The 21,376-nt window shown below is 46.8% G+C and overlaps 7 protein-coding genes across 7 annotated transcripts; 2 read left to right on the top strand and 5 right to left on the bottom strand.

Moving 5' to 3' along the window:
* Positions 1-6: 6 nt before the first annotated feature.
* V1508DRAFT_30126 (uncharacterized protein) lies at positions 7-2,303 on the bottom strand. Its single transcript, XM_066936601.1, has one exon. It carries the CDS (start codon positions 2,062-2,064, stop codon positions 352-354), a length of 1,713 nt encoding a protein of 570 aa, XP_066797327.1. The 5' UTR covers positions 2,065-2,303; the 3' UTR covers positions 7-351.
* A 1,319-nt stretch (positions 2,304-3,622) lies between these two features.
* On the bottom strand, positions 3,623-4,807 carry V1508DRAFT_413077 (uncharacterized protein). Its single transcript, XM_066939724.1, has 2 exons — positions 4,412-4,807; positions 3,623-4,358 (listed from the first exon to the last, which is right to left on the bottom strand). Exons 1-2 carry the CDS (start codon positions 4,743-4,745, stop codon positions 3,847-3,849), a joined length of 846 nt encoding a protein of 281 aa, XP_066797326.1. The 5' UTR covers positions 4,746-4,807; the 3' UTR covers positions 3,623-3,846.
* A 74-nt stretch (positions 4,808-4,881) lies between these two features.
* On the top strand, positions 4,882-6,315 carry V1508DRAFT_413073 (WD40-repeat-containing domain protein). The gene is made up of 3 exons (XM_066939723.1): positions 4,882-5,329; positions 5,382-5,481; positions 5,534-6,315. Exons 1-3 carry the CDS (start codon positions 5,020-5,022, stop codon positions 6,201-6,203), a joined length of 1,080 nt encoding a protein of 359 aa, XP_066797325.1. The 5' UTR covers positions 4,882-5,019; the 3' UTR covers positions 6,204-6,315.
* V1508DRAFT_413072 (uncharacterized protein) lies at positions 6,179-9,253 on the bottom strand. The gene is made up of 3 exons (XM_066939722.1): positions 9,073-9,253; positions 8,693-9,015; positions 6,179-8,632 (listed from the first exon to the last, which is right to left on the bottom strand). Exons 1-3 carry the CDS (start codon positions 9,201-9,203, stop codon positions 6,333-6,335), a joined length of 2,754 nt encoding a protein of 917 aa, XP_066797324.1. The 5' UTR covers positions 9,204-9,253; the 3' UTR covers positions 6,179-6,332.
* Positions 9,254-9,601: 348 nt separating this feature from the next.
* Positions 9,602-11,559, bottom strand: V1508DRAFT_30099 (BAR domain-containing family protein). The gene is made up of 5 exons (XM_066936600.1): positions 11,512-11,559; positions 11,192-11,449; positions 10,989-11,071; positions 10,838-10,880; positions 9,602-10,710 (listed from the first exon to the last, which is right to left on the bottom strand). The coding sequence occupies exons 2-5, from the start codon at positions 11,333-11,335 to the stop codon at positions 10,060-10,062; spliced, it is 921 nt and encodes a 306-aa protein (XP_066797323.1). The 5' UTR covers positions 11,336-11,449; positions 11,512-11,559; the 3' UTR covers positions 9,602-10,059.
* Positions 11,560-12,739: 1,180 nt separating this feature from the next.
* Positions 12,740-15,078, top strand: V1508DRAFT_367194 (Oxoglutarate and iron-dependent oxygenase degradation C-term-domain-containing protein). Its single transcript, XM_066937381.1, has 2 exons — positions 12,740-13,554; positions 13,603-15,078. The coding sequence occupies exons 1-2, from the start codon at positions 12,808-12,810 to the stop codon at positions 14,881-14,883; spliced, it is 2,028 nt and encodes a 675-aa protein (XP_066797322.1). The 5' UTR covers positions 12,740-12,807; the 3' UTR covers positions 14,884-15,078.
* Positions 15,079-15,308: 230 nt separating this feature from the next.
* Positions 15,309-21,115, bottom strand: V1508DRAFT_413062 (uncharacterized protein). The gene is made up of 12 exons (XM_066939721.1): positions 20,983-21,115; positions 20,697-20,931; positions 20,346-20,649; positions 20,207-20,296; positions 20,001-20,153; positions 19,829-19,945; positions 19,093-19,767; positions 18,619-19,044; positions 18,216-18,567; positions 16,431-18,162; positions 15,704-16,379; positions 15,309-15,645 (listed from the first exon to the last, which is right to left on the bottom strand). The coding sequence occupies exons 1-12, from the start codon at positions 21,033-21,035 to the stop codon at positions 15,539-15,541; spliced, it is 4,920 nt and encodes a 1,639-aa protein (XP_066797321.1). The 5' UTR covers positions 21,036-21,115; the 3' UTR covers positions 15,309-15,538.
* Between the last annotated feature and the right edge of the window lie 261 nt (positions 21,116-21,376).

Here is a 21,376-nt window from a genome sequence, read left to right as displayed (position 1 = left end):
GATGAATATAATAGCGATCAGACAATTATATTTGATCGAGAGATACATTTGTAACGACAAGTCTATAGCAATACTAATACACAGTACACGAACAAAATTTCAAATTTCACAATCACTTTTGTTCAACCCTTCCTAAAACAAATCCAACCGCTGAAAATGACATAAAATTTAATTAGTAAGATATGTCCCTCAGCATCTGCGCCCACATAAAGACTAGATAATACCGTCGGAACAAACGACACCATTTCCTTGACATAACAACCGGAACGAAAGTACATAAATAGAAAATATAAATTCCAGCACATAATATGATTCATTCAGAATGTGCTGACTGACTTCGAGGAGTCACACTCACTCGTCCTGCAAAGCTGCAGTGAATACTTCAAGCCTGCCTGCCAATGCCCATGGCCGACCTCTGCTCATTCCGCTCTCCCGGACATCAACATACGTCAATGTCTGCTTAAATCTCTCGTGCTCTACAATTCTCGAGATAATATCTTTCGTAATCCACACCAGATTGCGCAGCTCCAACGTCTGCAACTCGCGAAGCTCCAAGATTGCACTGACGAGCTCCCTCCCGGCCAGAACTTGCACTGTCTCATGTTCGCGCCAAGTATATGACTTGGGTACATCCGACACAAATAATAAGTTTGTGAATGCCGTTGGTTTGTGTTTTCTTGAGGTCACAAAGTAGTCCGCAGCAAGTGGAAGATAGGAGAGATTGATATGCTGCAAGTGTGGACACGCACGAATGACGTGAATGATGGCACCGATCGGGACGTCACGCGAGAGAGAATACTGCTTTAGTAGAGGCGACTGAAGAGGATGTCTGTTGGTTACAGAAAGTGCAGTTGATCGGAGAGGTGACTGCATTGGCCGCTGCTGTGTCTTTGACTTAGACGGCGTCTGGGAAGACGCAAGAGATGACGAAGACGAGGCTGCCGACGAAGAGGATGATAATGACCCAGTTGGGACGGACGCGCGCCGATCTGGCCGATCTGGCCGACGAGGTTTCGCCGGGGCCTGTGGAGCGGATTTCGATGACGGCACAGTGTTCGCTCTGTGACGGTACTGATGATGATAGTGATGTCCAGAGTACTTGCGAGTCCAGTACAATGGCTCTGACCTATATTTCCAGTCTCTCCAGCCGGCTAGAACGACGTTGCCCTTCAATCCGTTCTCAATAGTGGACAAGTCAAGACAACGAACATATGATGCTAGTGTACGATCATGCGTGATGGCTGACACAAACTGCGCGAACCTGTAAGTCGAAGTGAAATGCGGCTCCTGATACAAATAAACGTATGCCGAACACGCGAGCGACTTGCAGGTGCTGACCGTCGATAGTAGAGCTTGCTGGGGTAGGGAAGAGCAGATCTCGTCTAAAACTTCAAGTGGTAGAGTATCAAGCGTGGGACGATACTGCTTTCTCTTTCGATTCCAAGACAAAGCAGATGTCCGTGAGCGAAATGAGCGAATAGAGGCTCCGGACGAGGCCAACTTGGTTTCAGTCAGGATTGGCAGTGACAGAGGTGGCGGCAGTACTGATTCTGACCTTCCTGCAAGGCGGGAGTGCGAGTGGGGGAATGCTCTTCCGCCTAACCGAGGACTATAGTCTGACTCGGAGTCTGATTCTGCTGAGGAGGACGAGTCTGAGCTGGCCCCGAATCTGGAGGGATCCTCTTCGTGTTCGACTAGTTGGAGGAGAGTGGCAGCTGGGTCGTTGGACTCGGCATTTGATCGCGGAATCTGGCTCTCGTCAGGGTCTAGTAGTGAGCGGTACGACAGCCCGGATGGCTGCTCACGCGGGGTCGCAGTGAGGTCCAGGCCTTTGTTGGAAGGGCTGGAGGACGACGATTCTGTGCTGGGTAACTCCGCCGCTACTGATGATTCAGGCGCAAACAGCTCATAGAAGGACGCTCTTTGCTGGCGGAGCTGCTGAGTCGGGTGCGGGTAGTGGGATGCCAGGTGCAGATGCCGTCGCTGAGGCGACGGGTCGTAGAAGTGGAGAGCATTGGAACGAGCCGAGAGGTAGAGCGGCGACGCACGATGGTCGGATCGCATACTGGAACGTCGGGATGAGCGAGAAGGAGAACCAAGATACGATGAGAGAGTTGAGTAGAAGTCGACAGATATCGCTAGGGGTGAAGTGAGGCCGTCTCGTGAGCTGGCGAGAGGTGTCAGCCAAAGCCGGCGGTGCTGGCTCGGCCAGCCCGAGTTAGCCTTTCGATATGCCCCGCGTGCGCCTCGCCTATGCCCATTTGTTTTTGTTTTGGCCTCCCCCCTCCGGCTAATTTATTCCGATATTTTTATTTTCTTCAAAATGCCGTACCAGACAGACAATATTGTATCAGCCCAGTGTTACCAAGATCCAGAAACAACATTGGCAATATATCTACGTCTGAAGAGTAGGCAATGGTTGTACATAGACATATTAAAGTAGCCGCGTACATGACGCCTAGCGCCGCATCGGCTCAGACGCTTGTGAATTTGCGATATGGCAAAAACAGAAAATGTCGTCAACAAAACTTATGCGGCAGAGCTAAGGATGGGATCTATTTGGGCAACGACAGCTAAGAATTACGCACCACGAAATTAGCGCGCTGGTTCTGAGTTGGCTGTTGATAGGCACTGGTCGTGCCCAAAAAAGATTGGCTGAGTTACTTTCGACGCCGACTATCCCGCGTAGCTCACGATCCCTGCCAGTTACGGAAGCTCTGCGCTGTTGGCACGTGGGCATTTCCTCACACGTCATCATGGACATAGCGGCAAGTCATATTCACATTTATTTGATAGGCAGTCCTTTGTAATAATGCGCAATATATATTTATAGAACAGCGACATATTACTCGCCGCGGACCGGATTCTGCGAGAACTGAAGGGGAATAGGACCCTGTACTGGCAATCGAAACAGACAGCGAACACAGCCTCAACCTTATCTTCCGCTCAGACAGCCGATGCGCGTGCATCCGTGACGATTGTACACCTGTCTATCACTCAAGCCGGGCTGCTTGAGGAGCATACTTCCAGATATTTGGAGGTATGTGTTGTCACGTGACAGCGGCATTGCGGAACGAACGTACGCCGCCTTGGCAAGCGAGAGTCTTTGCAGATTACATATTCCGTCGTGCTTGTAGCGTCCATCCGGGATTGTCTCTACTATAGCCGGAATGCGATATGTAACTACAAAGGTATTGGTCTTGTACCGAGCTTCTTCGCGATCAAGCAGGTATCAATTGCTGATGCCAAGTCACTGTTTCGCACGCACCCTTTTGAGCGGACTTACCGTAATTTAACGCCTCGATTAGTCGACTGGTTGACAGAAAGATGAATTTTTGACCCACAGGACTTGAGCTTGCCCGCAAAATTTTTAGTTTATGCAAGGACGACGATCGTAGCGCAAGCTTGTTGCAGCTCTAGACTCCTAGTAATAAGGTTGAACAGTTGCAATTGGCGGGCGGCGTACTTGCATGATGCCCTCGACTGCACATGATGAGTTATGGAAACTGGGGCGCTATTGTCGAGTTCGGTGGCTCATTGGTGTTTAGATTAGATATCTTACTGATCAAACCACGGATGCCACGTCCCAGAAATATGTATCTGTGAACTGATCAAACTTATCGTTACGAACATTTTAATTCCTGCAAAGTCACAAAGACAAACTGACCAACCACCAGGCGCGTCGTCATACTTCCAACTTGTACTATATTTCCTACATATACAGCGTATTATATATTATATTCTTCTGCGCATTCTGAGTTAAGATCATAGCAAAGTAGTGAAAACAGCGTCATATTTGTCCAATGCGACGGCCAGAGCAATGTTAGCAAGGACAATATCCAATTATTACTTTGGAAAGACAACATTGGGATCAATATTTAAAACTCCCAGCATCATTTCCATAGTGAATTCCTCATCTCCATCAGCATTCACCGACGCAACATTAGTCCTCTTCCCGTCGGCGACGACATCGTAATCGTACTCGTCACGCAACCGCTCCAGCTCCTCTTCACCGACTTCTAGCCGTCGCTTCTTCTCCTCGTCCTCGTCACTATCTTCATCAAATCCACGTCTCTTGGTCCGTCGCTTGAACTCGGCTACACCACCCATCTTCGAAACGCGAACCTGTGCAAGGTCGAATAAATACTTAGCCGTATTCTGGGCAGCCGTGCGCCATTTGTCTATCAATACTACTAGACTTTCATCTTCAGGCACGACAGTCCCGTCTGCCAACTTGGCGGTCGCTGACTCGTATTTATGAGCCTGCTGGCACTGGGAAAGTTTTTGCCGCATCTGCCGCAGAGAAATATCTAACGCTGACTCTTGCTTCACTAAGACTGGATCTATCGTCACGCGTTCTATCAATAAAATTAGTTACTTTCGTGTAATTCCATTTGTATGTTGGATAAACCGTTTTTGACTCCTGCAAGAAACTTTTCTCGAAACTGGCCGCTTTTGTGTAGCGGCGAAGTATTCGGCGATCCATTCACTGACGACGAAAACAGGTCGGTGCGTTTCAGCGGGCTACTTGACAGATTACTTGTCGCCGACTTTGGTCGCAAGTCAAAAATATCCAGCGGTCCTCTAGCGTCTTGTTCTGTCTTGCTTGATTTTGCTGTGCTTGTGATGGAATCATCACCTCCGTGAGGTCGCTTCAGAGGTGATTTGAATGGCTTCGCAAGAAGCATCGTGCCTTTTGTTGCCTTAAATTTTGTAGGTGTTGTCGGAGCGATGTAGTTGTCCATTATACGTCGCGGCAAAAATACACATAAGAAAGGACGGGTTTAGCAATGCAGAAGTCGCGTCAATCGCGTTCAACAACAAGGAGCGCGCAGCGTGTTTGGATTTTGTGTTTGTGGCTTGTCGACCCCTTCGACCCCTGATTTTCAGCCACGATGCGGCTGTGCCCGTCATCGAAGCTTTTTGCTTCGCGATCACGATGGATTAACGGTCCCCAGAAAAATGGCAAGGCAAAACTGTATGACCTACTATATGGCTTAGGCGTCGAACTCGAAAACAATGTTCAGTAATAAATCGCCGAAATTTACACGAGGGAAATCGGTGGGGTATTCTCCTGAGTATGTCTACACCCTCGATGCATTGACGCCTTCCCGAGTCGTCTCATCACTCTCGGACAGGTCCTTACGGGTTTTTGATACTGGATCGGGCGCAAATATTACTGAAATAGCAAAATTGTCGAATGCACACAAGTCGAATATTACTGGTGTCAGCGTTGTCGATAATAACGCCGCCGTAACCGCTGGCGAGGATGGCGTTGCTAAAGTGTGGGATTTCCGACAGAACAAAGCTACGAGAGAATTACGCCAATGTGTGTCAAAATAGCTGATATAGTATATTGAACATGTGCTGATATAGAATAGCCACAAATTCACCTTTGCTGTCGATTGCTTATTCAAAATTAACGAATACGGTCGCTTCTGGCACCGAACTAGTCGGACAAGATGCTGGCGTCGTGTTATGGTATGCTGCTCTGGAATTTATGCGATCTGCACACCACTTATACGCCTTTAAGGGACTTGAGAAACCCGCAGAAACCAGTCAGAGAATACATTGACTCTCACAACGATGACGTCACCTGTGTCACCTTCCACCCAACCAATGCCCATTCACTGCTGTCAGGCGCAACCGACGGTCTGGTCACTCGGTACAACACCACGATTTCCGACGAAGACGACGCAGTCATGCAGGTCGTGAACCACGGCGCTTCAATCCACTGCACAGGCTTCGTTGGCAACGATATCTACGCTCTCTCGCACATGGAGACATTCAGCATATACCGGCCCACTGATAAAGATGACGAAGCAGAAGAAGATAAACCGGAAAACCAGGCTACTGTCTTTGGCGATGTACGCGAACCATGGGGCTGTGAATACGTCGTTGATATCGGCAAAGGTTATGTCGCGGTCGGCAGTAATTCTGATGCCAAACTGTCCCTGATCCCCATGAAAGGAGAAAGAGTATTCTTGCAACACCGTATTGAGCTACCCGGTGCACACGGCGAGGAAGTCGTTAGATGCGTGCTCGTGGATGAGAGGAATTCAAGGATATTTACAGGAGGCGAGGATGGTAACGTCTCCGTTTGGCAGATGGAAGGACATCTTGGTGAAGCTGGCAGCGAATGGTCGGAAATCGACCGCCAGAAACGTAAGAAGCAGAAGGAGAAGCGGTTCAAGCCGTATTAGTCCTGTATGTACTAGAATTGAGAGAAATACAATGCAAAATTAACTTCTGATACTTTTCTAATGTACATAAAACGCAATCAATACCCAATGACTCAAGTCGCGAGAAAATGAATACAATAATGATGCAATTTACTCCTCCTTTTGGCCAATCACACCCAGCAACTTATCAAACACACCATCTAAATCGCCAAGTGCATACTCGGGACCAGCAAACACGGTGTCGATAACAGACGTGTTGAGCACAACGTTCGCTCGCCCTGAATCTTCAGGGATTGCAGTTGTCTCCGTGGTCTTCTTAGCAGGCAATGTGAACTTCCCAGACTTCGGATGCAAGATCGCCGTGACACCTGCGGCAGGCTCTTCATCGATGGCCATCTCTTGTTCAACAACAGGTTCTGTCTTGTCGCCAACAGCAACATCCTTCAATTGTTCAGTGCCTATTGCCGCATCTGGTCTTGAAAGTGTGTATATCATCTTATCTGTATCAATAAACGTAAATTGTTGCTGAGATCGTGAATGTACACAGTGGACTGCTGCAATCGGTCGAGAATGCTGGACGACGTGCATCGGTATTGGTGACTTGTGCGAAAATACATATACGTTCGACACCAACATCAAATTGGCGCTGGTCTTGGACGCGTAGTTTACTGCAACCGCGAATGATAAGTCACCATACGCAATGAGCGCTTTCGATCCCTTTGGAGTGTAGCCGATGTTGGCGCTCCATGCGACGTCATCGTGTAAAAGATCATATATTGTCAATCGGCATTCAGACAACACGATGATAGAAGTGTCGATGAGACCAAGACCACGAATCGGTGACCCGACGACGCCTGACAAGCATCGAACGACTTCGAACGATCCTGACCGTTGCGTCGGAACCGCGATCATGTAAATATCAGACCCAGTTCCCAGCAGTAATATGCTGGCGTCAGAAGCCCATGCGAGAGACACATCAGGCTGTTCTTGTCGCGCATCTGCAGAGAAGGCTAGAGACTGTCCTGTAATCGAAGATTCATATGATGGATCCATAGCATATCTAGCAGACCACTCCACTTGTCTCGACTGCACCCGTGGGAATCGGGGTCTCCAAAGCAGTAAACCACCACCATGACAGGCGGTGACATATGCTTGACCGTGATGATACGTCTGGGGTGCCGCAACCACAGCTGCAACAGACACATTTGGACCATGCGGACTGGTGATTTGACTAACCAACTTCCATCCCACAGCGCCCTCGTTACTGGCACTGTCATCACTCCAAAACTTCAGGTTAATCTGGACATCGGCTTTGGAGAGCAAATCGTCAATTGGCTGCGTGGTTGTCTCGTCCACCGTTACCATCCACTGACTATCGGCTGACAGAGATAGTTGAGTGATAATCGGATCCGGAATAGCCTCTTCGAACAAAACTTTACCTAACTGTAATGTTCGCACGACTGACTGCACGGCAACCTGCTCACCTCGCAATGGATCATAAATTTGGATCTGCGCATCCGTTCGAGTGGGGAAGTACCAATACAAGCATTGCTTGGACACTTGATGCGGTGTATGCGAAGCAAACGAATGAATCGCTGACGGGAATATAGTGAAATTGGGTAATGAAGTCTCGGCGCCATCTAATATTTTTGAGACTATTCCTCTAGAGCGCTTTGCTTCTTTATTTAAATTCAGCAGCTTGAGCGACGCCGAGGTTAGCTGTTCGTTGGCGGACATGTTAGCTCTGGCTAGCGAGAGTGGCGGTAGGTCATTGTAAGAGGCATTAATGCTCGACACACGTAACCGCGCGTCCAAATCTGTTGCTGCCAGAAGGATTATATCTTCATTGTTATTACCAAGAGAAAACGCATATGTAGTTGATGTATTATCGACGACGATGTTGGTGATAGGACCCGGTAGCCGTGGCAAAAAGTTAACATTGCCTGTATCAAGCTGCCAAAATATGAGGACTTTCTCATTACCACCAGAGAGCAGGTAATTTCCATCAAGTGAGAAAGCCAGAGCACGCACTGGATCCAAGTGCCATTTTAATGTCCGGATAGCATATCCCTTGGAACTCTGTCGGTATTCTAATTGGCTCGCATTTGAGGATTCAGCATCGGTGACCGGATAATACAAATCTATAACGCCTGTCACAGACCCAACAGCCACGATACCTGTATCAGAAATCGCAACTGTCGATGAGCTCCGGCCACGTTCGATAGTCGTACTGACAATGGTCTGAAAACTTGCCGGGTCCACGAACCTCCCCACCGTTAAGACTTCAATTGCACCAGATCCCGTTTTTTTAGAGTGCTTGGATGATTGCAAGCTTCGGCAAATAAAATGGCTCTTCGAGTGCGACAGTGAGAGAAGGTTTGTTTTGTTGACCTGGAGCAGATTAGAAGGAGGATTCGATCCGTCGGCCGAAACTCGAACAATTGAGATATCTGAATAATGTAACATGTTAGCATAATGAGCGTGGCTAGCCATCATTTCGACCATCATACCTGAATCGTGAACGCCATCTGACACTGCGAGAACAAAAGTCCGAGACTCGTCGGCGATTCCAATGATCTTGTGTATTCGTTGCACACCCTGACCATTCAAGTTTATACTCTTGGAGCTTTCCGACTTCCAGTCCACAGATATGCAGATACCGTTTCTCGTGGCTATCCACACTTTGGGAAATCCTTCACTTCTTAATTCCGCAAATGCGTCAACGCAAAGGTCAACCGCAAAGTGTGCCTCGTCAATAGGCACGCGAGCTACACATTGCCGAGCATGAACCGCGTAAAGACGAAGCTCAAGCGCACTCAGCACGGCAAGATATCTATAGGCCCATTTGTTAATAAACTTAGTCACATCTAAACGTATAACTGCCTCTAACCTATGATCATCTGAAAAGACGGGCGCCACATTCACTAAAGCACCACCTTGCGGGGTTGATAATTTCCAGCTCGCTTTCTTGTGAGTGTGCTTCCTCCGTCTTCTATTCGTCAAATCTTTACTTTCGGTCATGTTACAGTACTAACGAATGTAAGCCGAAGAAAGTAGAATCTATGTAGACTGAATTCACCTTGAATCGCAAAAATTTTTGGAACTCCCAAATTCAAGACCTAACCCTCCACCCATACGGCGCGATGCGGCTCATTTTACTCAGCCAGAGCATCACCGGAACCACGTTTTTATGATCATCACTATATCACTGATCGGAGCAAATGTAACGTGAATGGGACTTAGTCCGGTGCCACATTGATGAGATCTATGAGGCCCTAAATCATTTCAGTTCACGAAAATTCTCATGGTAGTGACATACTGACTGATAGTGGTGGGATATTTAAAGATCAACGCGTGGGTCCTCCAGGTATCTAGTGAGGATCACGTCCGGCGTGTGAAATGTATCATCATTAAAGAATATTGGCAAGCAGAATGAGGACTGGTCTGTGTGTGAAGAACACCAATTCTTTATCATGACTTGTCCAATATACAAATTAAGAGCATCTTGAGCCAATATTAATCCGCGTATACCGACTGTGTAAGGCAATTATGTTAGCACCCATCTTATATGTCGCAACACAACATTATCCTATTATATGATACGTATTTGACAAAAGCTTGAAAGTACAGAAAGTCCATCCAAATCACATATCCCGAACATGAACGATCAACTGGCAGAAACGGTTATTTTGTGTAATTTAAAATAAACCATAAATTTTACTGTGACAAACTGGGCCATGAAACAAAGACAAAAATAGTGTCCTATCACTATAACAAGCAATGAGACAACGGGAACGTTAATTCATTCATAAATATAATAATCATAAGGAAGACACGCAAACCCAATCTAAACGCACAATAGAGACGGCGACTCAATTTACGAGGTAGCCTCGCGATACTTTGCCTCCTGTTCGACCTGCAACTGATCAATCTCGGGCGCGAGCTCAGACAACATTTCAAAGGCAGCCTTGTGAAATGCGAGCTGAGCAGCAATCAAATCAGCAAGGTTACGCAAGGGCTCCGGGGTATCGAGCACGTTCTTCATGACGGAGACGGCCTCCTCGGTCGCAGCAACGAATTCATCCTCAGCCTGCTCGACTTCAACGCGGGCGGCATCTTGCTTCTCTGGCCTCGCGCTCCGGGCCGCTGTCTTAGCGGCATCGAGGTTCAAGCGCGCGTTGGTGACTTTACGGCGAGCGCGGTCAGCAAACTTAATTGATGTACCGAGTGTGTTCTGGAAAGCAGAGTTGAAGCGCGAGTTGATGAGCGAATCCTGCGCGAGCTGAGCCTCACCGACACGCTCTTCGGCAACTGCGTACTTCTCAAGCGCGACGCCGAGCGGGTCGGTGATGGGAAGTTGGTGAGCGGATGAAAGCGAGGCGCGGGAGATCGCGTGAGCAAAAGTCTTTGGTGCATGCTTGGTGGTAGAACGAGTCAATGCAGCTTGGGCTTCAGCTGCGGATTGGGCTTGGGCAAGAGTCTGGACCCTCTCGCTCACGGTTCGGGAGAGATCCACGAATGATTCACGCTATTTATGACATCAGCAATATGCCTCCTGCATACAGTGCGCTCATTCAGTACAGAACACCGAGCAGTCGATAAAACACCAACTAGCGCTAGTTCCAACAGTATAGATGACAAACAATGATACTAACCAAGTTTGGAGGATAATCATACCCTTCATGAGAGTATTGAGACCTGAAAATAAAACGCGTTAGCACTTCCCCTCGATAACTCCTGGGACCCACCAGGCGCCGCGCCGATACGAACCGCGTGATGCCACTATATAGTAGAAAATGTACGTACGTGACGGCAAGTAATTTGACGTGAACAGCCTTGAGCGCATCGACGCGCTTCTCTAGCTCGAGGTACTCCTGGGGTAGTTCGGTCTACAACCTATGTCAGAACGCACAATCAAACGTCTAGCCGCAGCCATCTCGGATGCGAGCTCTATATATGCAGGACGCGACTTATTTCATATTGAGAATGCAAGGCAAGAGTGTACGTACGATCTCATCAGCGTTACCGAGCCGTTCTTGGATGAGACGGCCGGTACGACGAGCAAAAGGTTGGAAAGACGACGTTAGGCCACGGAAAGATTGGTTGACCGAGTCCATATTGATGCTCGCAGGAATCTGCTGGAAGGGGTTCATTGAGGATGCGGGCGATGGAGGAGGAATGGAAGCAACAGAGAGAAAACGGAGACTAACATGCAATGCTGGGTGCTGCGATAGAGAGCTATTACGCGGACGCAACCAAGCATGCGCCTGCTTCTGTCGTGAGACTTGTGCCGTTGTGCGTTAAGGTTCATCAGAAGGCAAGCTCATACCCTAACAATGTAGTGAGCAAACAATAATCTGGCAAGGATGCGCCACTGCGTCCATAATAAGATGTCCACACTGTTTAACATGGAGATTGTTTGCTGGGGGTATTTAACACCGCCGCCGCCGTCCCAATTTATGCTGTACACACTGTTGAAATTCATAACCAACCGCTAGGTCCAGTTAACGCTAGGATGACACCTCACGGCATTAAAGAAATTAAAGATATCTCTACGAAATTACTTGCGTCGGATGCGTCCAGCTACCGCCGAAACTACAACCAAACGGTCTTAGCAATGGGGTACTTCGGCCATTACGATTCCTCGATCAAATTCTGACAATTCTCAGCTCAAATGCCATAACCTTACTATGGATGATTTGCTATTTAGTGATCCCTGGTGTCTTATAATATTACGATTGCGGGCGCGTACGATCAGTCCATAAAGGTCATCTTGCAAGATTGAGAGGAACAATTCTAAGAATCGTTTCTAGGCATAGTACATAGAGAAGAAACGGGGTAGTATGAGAGACCCTACGACTGGTCCCATATGTATACCGCGGCTATGAGAATATTGGATGGATGAACTGCCACTTCTTGGGCAATAACTCTTCAGTGGGATAAGATTCGCGCGACAAGGAGCCGACAAGAAACGGTACTGCAGGCAGAGTAAAGAGTGGTAAAATCATTTCTTTGGTCAGTGACACCAAGCATAAGTGAATTGCTGTAAATCGAGCTTGGCCATCGGAAGAATATTTGTCGACTAGGTCACGCAGCACCAATTGGGAATGCCATTCAAGACAGTCTGTCACATCACACTTAATTAGAATGGGACCTGAATACCTCTCGTAACGAGAGCATTAAATGACGAAGCGATTAGACCAGCAACACGAGGTGAAACTTTTGGAAGGTGCGGCGAAATTGAAATCGTAAGCAAACATACCACCAAGCCGTGAATACTGCAGTCTCTTCCAGCGCCCATGTTGAGAATGTCTCGAGTTACATCGACTCAGCAGCAGTCTTGTCCTGGCCAGGAAAACTCTGTTATCCAGTAAATGCTGTTGACAGAACCTATATGGAGGGCACTCCCCATGATATTTGCCGCGAGATGGCACAGATAAGATTACATCTGACCCCGCTTTATCGAAGTATTCGAAAACTAAAACTAATCACGTGACATCTATAAACCTTATTTTCAGATTGTGAGGACCAAAAAAAATTTAAATCACCTTGTTTTACATGGCCATTCTTTTTCAACTCGCCGCTTCCGTCTTAATATCTTTCTTCAATATATTATCCAGTGCCAATGGCGACAGTGGCAAACCCGCGTAAGCGTCTGCGTTCTGTTTCGCCAGCGTCCTCGGTTGCCTCCGGTGCGACCTCCCTTCGAGGGTCAACGCCTCTACCGGTCGCATCGTCCGCCATTTTCGCGCCGGGACTTTTCGATAAGGCGGCGCAATACCATGCACAACACGCTAGCTCGAGACCATACAAGCACTGTATTATCGATGAACTGGTATCTGATACGTTACTACGCCGTGTTCGTCGCGAGATCACGACTAAATTACACTTCACTCCCAAGGAAACTGACATCTACAAGCTACACCAGACTGGCGATCTCCTCAACATATCAGGTTTATCATTCAGAGACAGGGAAAACCTGTCCGCCCTCCGTTCCCTTCGCGATTCAATGTATTCGTCAGAATTCCGTGCGTTCATTACAGAGATCTGTGACTGTGGACCGTTATCTGGGCTTAAGCAGGATATGAGCATAAATTGCTACGTTAAGGGTTCGCATTTGCTCACACACGATGACGTTATCGGGTCAAGGCGAGTGTCATATATCCTCTATTTACCGGATCCGGAGGATAAAGACTGCGGCATTGAGGATGTGCATGGCCGAAATTTAGGGTGGGATCCAGCATGGGGTGGTGCCCTGCGGCTTTATGAGATTGATGCAAAGGGTGCTCCAAAGGCTGAATGGAACAAGGTGGTCCCGCCGGCCTGGAATCAGTTAACTTTCTTTGTGGTGCAGCCTGGGGTCTCGTTTCATGTAAGTGCTTATTCATCAATTCGCTTGACGGCGACTAACAGTCAGTAGGATGTCGAGGAAGTTGTCTTTGACAAACCACGGCTCGCAATTTCAGGCTGGTTCCATCTCCCACAGAAGGGCGAAGATGGATATATCGAGGGCCTGCAAGAATCTCTAAATCTGGAGAGTTCGCGTGCGGCATTGGCAGACGCAGCGGCCGCCGCTGCTGCGGGATTAGGAGAATTACCATCTCCGGCATTGAAAGGCATTTCTAATTTCTCCAGAGGCACTGATAGCACGTATATGACGCTTACGCAACAGGATATTGAGTACCTTTCTGTCACTATAAACCCAAAATATCTTGACGTTAACGCCATCCTCAAGTCTCGTGATGAGTTCGTGGACCTGTCGCTTCTCGAGCTCGACGGAGTATTGAACGACGAGTTCGCCACCAAATTAAGAGACTATATTGAAGACCTGGAGAGGTCACCCGTTCCAGTAAGCGTTTCGGATGCTGCGAAATTGAAATCAGAATGGAGAGTATCTAGACCTCCTCATAAACATCGATATCTCTACATTGAGCCATCGCGAGAATCCGAACCAAGTACCCCAATTCAGCAACTAGCAGCCGTTGTCGGGTCGCGACAGTTTAGCAAATGGCTGATGTCAATAACAGGAGTTGCGGAACTAACCCATTCAAGGATTCTGGCCAGAAGGTTTAGACAGGGGTTAGATTACACACTCGCGACTACAAGTTTGAACCTTGTGGACGAGAATGGAACAGCTTCGATTTATAATGATGGTGATGCCTCTGGAGGTTTACTGGAAGGTACGTTATGCATTACTCCGAGCATTGGTTGGGACGAGGGTGAGTTTGGTGGCTACGAACTGTATATGGACGACGGAGCAACCAGCGACGAGCAGCCTGAGCAGAAAAACGATCAGGAGCACCGCCATTCCGATGACGACGAGAACGATCCTGCAGTTTATCTAAGTGGCTCTCACTCGAAAAGACGGAAAGAATTGGAGCAGCTTCGCGCTGAAGCCAAACTTTCTGTTGGTGACGACGGAAGTGCCACAACTTGTGAAGGCCAAGCCAACGTGGACGAATTATTTGACGACAGCGATGATGACGAGGAAGCGGAGGAGTCAGCGGGAGATTCAGTTCTTCTTACCAGTCAGGCGAAATGGAATGTCCTAACCATTGTGTACCGTGATCCAGGTGTTCTCAAGTTTGTTAAGTATGTCAGCCAGAATGCACCGGGAAGTCGGTGGGATGTTACCGGTGAATGGAAGCCTGCGCCTACACACAATAGTCGAGTGGAAGCCGCAGTATCGGACAGCGATTAGATTATTTTGAGTTTAGATTTCGGTCTTTTTTCGGTTGGAGTTAGTGCTTGCATTGGCGTGTATAATATGGAATAATTTTGTTTATATTGTGATAAAAGTTCCGTTGATTTTAATCATAAAACATGAAATATCGTTACTCTCTGCAGATGTGCATGCCGTATTCATTCTCCAATAGGCGCACATGGAGAACGTGAGAATTGTATGTAGTATGGCGCGAAAAATGAGCTTACTCTAATTGTGGAATGTTGCTCTCGTGACGTCTCCACATTACCATAATTTTTGACCTGCAATAGCGGATTCCGTTCTATCGGGACTAGGGATGTGGATGATCAACGTTCGTAATGGCTTGTTTGAAGTGCCCATACCTCATCGCGGTGATCATGAATTTATTGAGGCATGTTTTGCATATAATTTGCAGCCCGCTCCTTGAGATCATCTGTTTACACCGTGAACGAAATATGTTTCTAGAAACTTATACATTGTATACAACACGGAATTAAATTACAGAACTATAATACTACACGAGATGAATGCAGCCATCACACACCAGTGGACAGATCTATCGGCCGAATGAGAATGGCTGTCTGCAGAGCGGGCAAGAACTGGAATTTGCGCTTTGGAACCACTAGACTCGGTTAATTATCTCGGCAATATCTCACAAGATAAGATTGCATACCTTGTACAAACATCCAGCATGGAATTTGTTCTTGCACGTCTGGCAGCGCTTGTTGGGCAACGATCTGTCCTGATGCAAAATTGAGTCTAACCATCCGTTAGTAAATGCTCCATAGTAATAAATGGTTCGTGAAGTAAAACTTACAGCAGATTGCGCACTCAGTGACTCCATCAAAATGCAGATTCACATTGCGCCTAAACAGCACCAGAGCGTCCACGATATTACCATTTTGAGACGTAATAACGGCCTGCGACGCCAACAACCACGCACGCCATTGATTTTCCTTCACACCCACTCTCTTGACACCATCTACCTGTACACCATGCAGCGGAAAATTTGTCGGGACACGGATAATCATCTCCATGGTTTGTTCATCGATGGAATACACTGCAGCGACTTCGTGTGTGACACGAGAAACTTTGACTTGCATATTTTCGTCTTCCGCCTCAATTTCGGCCTCTGCCAATTTGGCCTGTACAGACTGTAGTTCTGCGTCGATTAAAACTGGTGAGAAATACTTCTGGGTGAAAGACTCCACCGCCAGGCTAAGCTGTCGATTCCGAATTTCAGCCCACCATTTCCGAACGATAGAAGGAACATGACGAAGTAGCTGGTAGTAAATATGAAGCAGCAACCACTGAAGCTCCTGCGCAGGAGTGTCAAGTACTTCATCTGGATCATATCGCGTGAAAGGTAATTTCGATGCATCTGGAGGTTTACCTGATGTCAGATATAAAATGGACGCCAGAAGGTTAAGGATAGTGTCAATATAGTCTCCTTCCTTCAAACTCTCAGCATACTTCGTCTTCAATGCAAAAGGCTGACTTGATTAGAGATGTATTCTTTAGTTGCATTGACTATGTAAACTTACCGCGTTCTCGAAATACTCAAAAATCAACTTCCACGAATAAAGATATGCTCGCGTCTCAGCATCCATGCCACCAGCTCGTATCTCTTCGATATCCAAGTCACCGTTTACGGCTTCAGGAATACTCATAACCAATGACAAAAGCTCCACGGGTAGTTCTATATTTAATACGCCATGAGTATCAAGGGCAGCTTCCATGGCCAATGATTCCTGAGCCACCGGAATAACTCTCTTCTCTAGCTTGAGAATTGTCTTCTGCAAGGGCTCTGACTCGACTGAGAGTATAGGCAAAAGCTGGGTAGGGTCAGATATCTGATCAACAGGAACGTCAAGAATCTGTCTCGAAAGTGCAGTGTCGCATAAAAGTCGCGCCTGTGAGCGTCGTTTAACGTCCACAGAAGCACCGAGAATACGAATAAGAGCGCCCACAATGTCTGAATCTTCGGCTAGCAAATCCGCGATGTCGTCATTCTCGTCCTGGAATGACTTGACAAGCACCAGAACTTTGAGCGTATAAAAGAGCAGCGGCGTCACCTTGTCGCTCGTGAGAAGAACTTCACACATTGCCAACGACTCAGAAACAAAATTGAAAACACGATTCCAGTGCTCTCCATAAAGGCCCTTCACAACAGGCAGGACTGCAATCAATAGCTTTGCGGTTTCGGACCGGAGTGCTAAGTTGTCGGCAGTACGTTCAGGAAAAAAGTCTAGAAGACGCTTCAACAGCATTATAGCTCTCTGCGGAGGGAAAGGCGTAAAATCCGGATCGTCAATATTGTACACAAGACTGTTGAGAAGGATAATCTTATTTAGCGCGTCAGACGATACCAAGGCTGGCCTGATACCAAGTATGTCGCTCGCGATCTCATTTCTCAGACGATCCGTAGACGTCATAGAACCCACGTATTTTGACATTCCCTGAAAAATGGCAACACTAGCCAGTACATCCTTGGATCTCCGCAATTTATGCTTCTCAAAGAACTGTTCAGCATCTTTCACCTGAAAGTCAGTATCCTCTGCCAGATATGAGACGATTGTCTCAAGAACGCGCGCAGCATAGAATCCAAAAACAGTTTTGTCCCGTGTGTGCTGTCCGATTAAGGTTACGACATCTTGCATGAAACCCAGGTCATCTTTGGAGGAAGTAGAGAGCTCCGTGTGAATCCCAGCATTGAACGTGTCTGCGCCCATAAATGGCAAAGCAAATGATTCCAGTTTACTTTTCAGTCGTTCATTCGACTTTTCAGTAAGCGACATTAAATCATCAGTGCCTGAGTATGAAAGATCTTCGTTCCCGAAGATCGGAGGCATTTTTCCAGCGCCATATTCATTGATTTCATCCTTAGCAAGCTCTGATATTACTTGGAAAGAAAGAAATCTATGAAGTTTGTCGAAGTAAGGCAGATACTCAAACGCATCGGTCTTTCGCATTAATTCAAGAGCATAGGACGCCATCCGGAAAAGTTTGACCTTGTCCTCTACGCTATTATCTTCGAATGCCCCAACCCCGTCATTGTTGAATATAGAGGCGAGAGACTCATCATTGACCACGTAAAGACCGCCTGCAATACTGTTGACTACTGAAACAGAAGGAGCAATTGGCTTAGAAAGAGCAACTTCCAGCCTATAGCGCCACCGACTGCTACCAAAAAGTAGCTTCGGTGCGATAACAGACTTGGTATCAGCATTAGCAGTCTCCCAAAGAGATATGCTTCGGGTCACAAGGGATGCACAGCTAATGTCATATCAGATTTAAGCGTTTTCCCAATAAATAACTTGACTTCATACCTGGTCTCCGGATCATTCTCAACATCAGTTAAGATAGCACTGGCAAGAGACTCGAATAACGAGCTATCGGAGCTATCGTTACTCTGTGAAATGTTAAGCTGGCCCTCAAGACGCTGCCGTATAACATTGACAGGATCGCTGACATCTTCGATAGATTCTGTGAGCTGCCACAGCCGAGAAGCGAGTCTACGCCCTTCTTCAGTCTTGATGAATGCAGAAAGGACCGTAAAGTTTTTTTGCGAGACCGTCATGAGATGTTTGAAGAAAAGCTCCTCACGATACGAGTCGAATAAAGAGGCTCTAGAGAGTCTATTGAGTATCTCAACTGCCACTTGCTCAGATATTGTATATCCTAATATCAGTCAGATTCAACACTGTCAATCCTCATTTAGATAGCGCATACCTTCACTTAATACGCTAGCAACAATGACGTCCCAATCTTCATTATCCGCTTTATTGAAGATAGCGTCGGACTTTTGTAGTGCGTAATCCTCCAAAGGCTCATAAGGCCTGACCTTTCCTTTCAAAGGCTTCAAAGACTCTAATATATAGACTAAGATTGCATCTTTTGTCTCTACCAATGACGACGCAAGAAGAGTTTTGATAACGGACTCCCATAGCTTCCTTGCATGTCCAATGTCGCCTATGTGATATTCGTAATTTACCAATATGTTAATTAAGTGCGTCGACGAAGGGCTAGATATTAAGGCTGGAATTGTATGGCTGACGAAATCGTCCACAGATTGAATTAAAATTTCATCGGACTTGACGTAGGAAAAGAACTCGTTTAGAAGGCTTTCAAGAATATAGGCTCGAATAGGTAGCGAACCTAATATTTATTAGAAATAGACTTAATTGGTTTGGTTCTGCAACTTACCACCACAGCTCTTGACTGAGCTCAAACAAGCATTCACTAATTGGCGAATTTCTATACTGATGCCAATGCGTTCCATGAGGTCTTCTGGAACAGCAGTAATACGTTTTGTAAGATTGATCCATCGGGTCACCGCTTCCTTGACATCAACATCACTGCCTTCTGCTGTGTTCTCAACAGCCTTCTTCAGTATATCAACCATTCTTTGCCAGAACTGTATGGCAAATTGATCGTGTTCTGGAATGATTTTCCGCAGATAAGCTGTGAGTGACCTCGCTACACTGTCTGTACCGATTTTCTTCCCTAGCACACCACACCTCAAAGCATATTGATCACCGACTTCCATTGCCTTCCTCAGCGATTCGTGTTGAATCTGGGTAACTTGAGACACAGTAGTAAAAAAGGCCAAGACGGACAGATACGCATCGACTGCTGAATCAACGGTCATCCGGTTTTCTGTGAGAATTCCAGTGTTAAACGCATTTGCTATTTCATTCACCGGAAAGCCAGATATGTCGTTGATATCTAGTATAAAGGCAGGCAGATTCTCGATCAGAACTTCGACGTAATGCCAGTATCGAGGGCCGGCATACCGACTTCCTTGAGATACAAATGACAAGAGAAGTGAGAAAGAGGGTTCGATGGTCTCGCGGGAAGGAGTCCAAGCCGTGGGATATACTGCTCATTGGAGTTGGTGTTTCTGTCACAAATAAAAAATATATATCGAAATATCACGTACATCTAGTAACCGCCACAAGGCATTCAAGGTAATCAAGTACGGCGCCCGAAGATATATTCATCAGTCCGTTTGAAATTAGATATCTGCCCAGATATCGAGGCATGGCACCCAGCCATGCTAGAAGTAGTGTGAACGACAGTAAACATATTTTGAGACAAAAGTATCAGCATACCAGTATAGTCATATGCTATTTGGACAACCAGGCCAAGAGCTGCTCTTGAGAGATACGAGTCTGTGCTTGCGAGTGACTTCCATAATGTCTCGGATGTAATAATTTCCGCGTAGTCGTATTGCTGTTCCTCGATATCTTCTGGAGAAATGTGCTCTGGATACTCACATTAGAAAGAGTTCCGCTACGCGTCAAGGTGCTATGCTAACCAAGGAGGTAGGAGAATAAAGAAATCCCGCAAGCAATCTCACGATCGACTTTAGATTCAATATCCGTGTGCGTGAAGTATTTCTCATCCGCTACGAGAGAATTAGATGTATCCTCTCAAACTGACCTGAATCAACTTACAGGACGTATGATTATCCTTGGTCGATATGGCGTGCTTGACATAGTCCAGCAATTGCACATGGAAGACCTCGAAGACCTGCTCCCGCTTCTCTGCACTAGTAAAAACACTCTCGAAAGAAACCGCGGCGGTTCGCGCAACAGCTTTATCATTATCATACAAGCCACCAAGCCATGAACCTACACTCTCTTTCATATATTTGGCCGACTGTCGCTGAAATCGCTTAAATAGGTCGCCTTGGAGCTTATGAGCAAGCATTCGCAGTCGCCGAGAGAAATCAGAAGCCAATTGTGGGTAAAATTGTATCTGAGCAGTTTTAGTAGAGCCATTAACCAATGTTGCAGCCAGCATACCCAAACAGCTAGAGTACTCTCTTCGACCACAGACTCGGGGTCTTGTAGGTAAGTAATGAGACTATCCAAAGCTTTCTCTTTCGTCGTTGGATCACGCTTTTGCAAACTTTTATATATGACCACTAATTGCGGATTGTCAAGTATTGACAAGTCTATATAGCTATTCCCAAGTTCTTCATAATACTGAGTCCTCGGACCCCCTTTGTACGAAGATTTTGAGTGCTCATTGTGGTGACTACACATTAGCAACGTCAGAGGCGCCAAAATTTCTAGGTTACATACATACCTCTCAGTGCGACGTGGATGATTCTTTACTTTCAATTTTTCGCGCTTGCTCATATTAACCGAAGTAATTCCTCGTCGAAAAGGCCTGTTTGCGATCAGAAGTATCGATTCCTTGCTTCAAAAGTGGAAGTTCTTGATCTAACGTGAGCTTTCTCCCAACCTTTGGTACCCTTGACCAACACAGCCGCTCGGGGACTTGGCTCGACTCATTGTGCAGGATCAAAGAATAGACAAGTCTAGTATCGCTAGCTGTGGACAGAATGAAGTATATCTTATATCATAATTGAGCCAAAGGGCGGTTTCTAACGACCTTCCAGGTTCTTTATCGATGATCTGCCAGTACTGTTTCCGTATCCGCGCATCTATCCAGGTCTGCCCTGATCTAACATCTGATT

The sequence above is a fragment of the Lipomyces doorenjongii genome (assembly GCF_038497915.1).
Source record: "Lipomyces doorenjongii strain NRRL Y-27504 unplaced genomic scaffold V1508scaffold_11, whole genome shotgun sequence".
NCBI lineage: Eukaryota > Fungi > Ascomycota > Lipomycetes > Lipomycetales > Lipomycetaceae > Lipomyces > Lipomyces doorenjongii.
This window is presented reverse-complemented; position numbering and strand designations above follow the sequence as displayed.

What these genes read in the sequence shown, in the direction of transcription:
- V1508DRAFT_30126 (XM_066936601.1), bottom strand. Translation starts at nt 2,064, where the DNA reads ATGCGATCCGACCATCGTGCGTCGCCGCTCTACCTCTCGGCTCGTTCC.
- V1508DRAFT_413077 (XM_066939724.1), bottom strand. Translation starts at nt 4,745, where the DNA reads ATGGACAACTACATCGCTCCGACAACACCTACAAAATTTAAGGCAACA. An exon ending in TCTTGCAGGAGTCAAAAACG is followed by an intron (nt 4,359 to 4,411) that starts GTTTATCCAACA and finishes TTTTATTGATAG; the next exon opens with AACGCGTGACGATAGATCCA.
- V1508DRAFT_413073 (XM_066939723.1), top strand. Translation starts at nt 5,020, where the DNA reads ATGTTCAGTAATAAATCGCCGAAATTTACACGAGGGAAATCGGTGGGG. An exon ending in TACGAGAGAATTACGCCAAT is followed by an intron (nt 5,330 to 5,381) that starts GTGTGTCAAAAT and finishes GATATAGAATAG; the next exon opens with CCACAAATTCACCTTTGCTG. An exon ending in GATGCTGGCGTCGTGTTATG is followed by an intron (nt 5,482 to 5,533) that starts GTATGCTGCTCT and finishes TACGCCTTTAAG; the next exon opens with GGACTTGAGAAACCCGCAGA.
- V1508DRAFT_413072 (XM_066939722.1), bottom strand. Translation starts at nt 9,203, where the DNA reads ATGACCGAAAGTAAAGATTTGACGAATAGAAGACGGAGGAAGCACACT. An exon ending in GTCTTTTCAGATGATCATAG is followed by an intron (nt 9,016 to 9,072) that starts GTTAGAGGCAGT and finishes ATGGGCCTATAG; the next exon opens with ATATCTTGCCGTGCTGAGTG. An exon ending in AGATGGCGTTCACGATTCAG is followed by an intron (nt 8,633 to 8,692) that starts GTATGATGGTCG and finishes TACATTATTCAG; the next exon opens with ATATCTCAATTGTTCGAGTT.
- V1508DRAFT_30099 (XM_066936600.1), bottom strand. Translation starts at nt 11,335, where the DNA reads ATGAACCCCTTCCAGCAGATTCCTGCGAGCATCAATATGGACTCGGTC. An exon ending in GTCAAATTACTTGCCGTCAC is followed by an intron (nt 10,881 to 10,988) that starts GTACGTACATTT and finishes TTTTATTTTCAG; the next exon opens with GTCTCAATACTCTCATGAAG. An exon ending in ATGATTATCCTCCAAACTTG is followed by an intron (nt 10,711 to 10,837) that starts GTTAGTATCATT and finishes TGTCATAAATAG; the next exon opens with CGTGAATCATTCGTGGATCT.
- V1508DRAFT_367194 (XM_066937381.1), top strand. Translation starts at nt 12,808, where the DNA reads ATGGCGACAGTGGCAAACCCGCGTAAGCGTCTGCGTTCTGTTTCGCCA. An exon ending in AGCCTGGGGTCTCGTTTCAT is followed by an intron (nt 13,555 to 13,602) that starts GTAAGTGCTTAT and finishes AACAGTCAGTAG; the next exon opens with GATGTCGAGGAAGTTGTCTT.
- V1508DRAFT_413062 (XM_066939721.1), bottom strand. Translation starts at nt 21,035, where the DNA reads ATGAGCAAGCGCGAAAAATTGAAAGTAAAGAATCATCCACGTCGCACT. An exon ending in CTCAGTCAAGAGCTGTGGTG is followed by an intron (nt 19,045 to 19,092) that starts GTAAGTTGCAGA and finishes AATAAATATTAG; the next exon opens with GTTCGCTACCTATTCGAGCC. An exon ending in TTGAGTATTTCGAGAACGCG is followed by an intron (nt 16,380 to 16,430) that starts GTAAGTTTACAT and finishes TAATCAAGTCAG; the next exon opens with CCTTTTGCATTGAAGACGAA.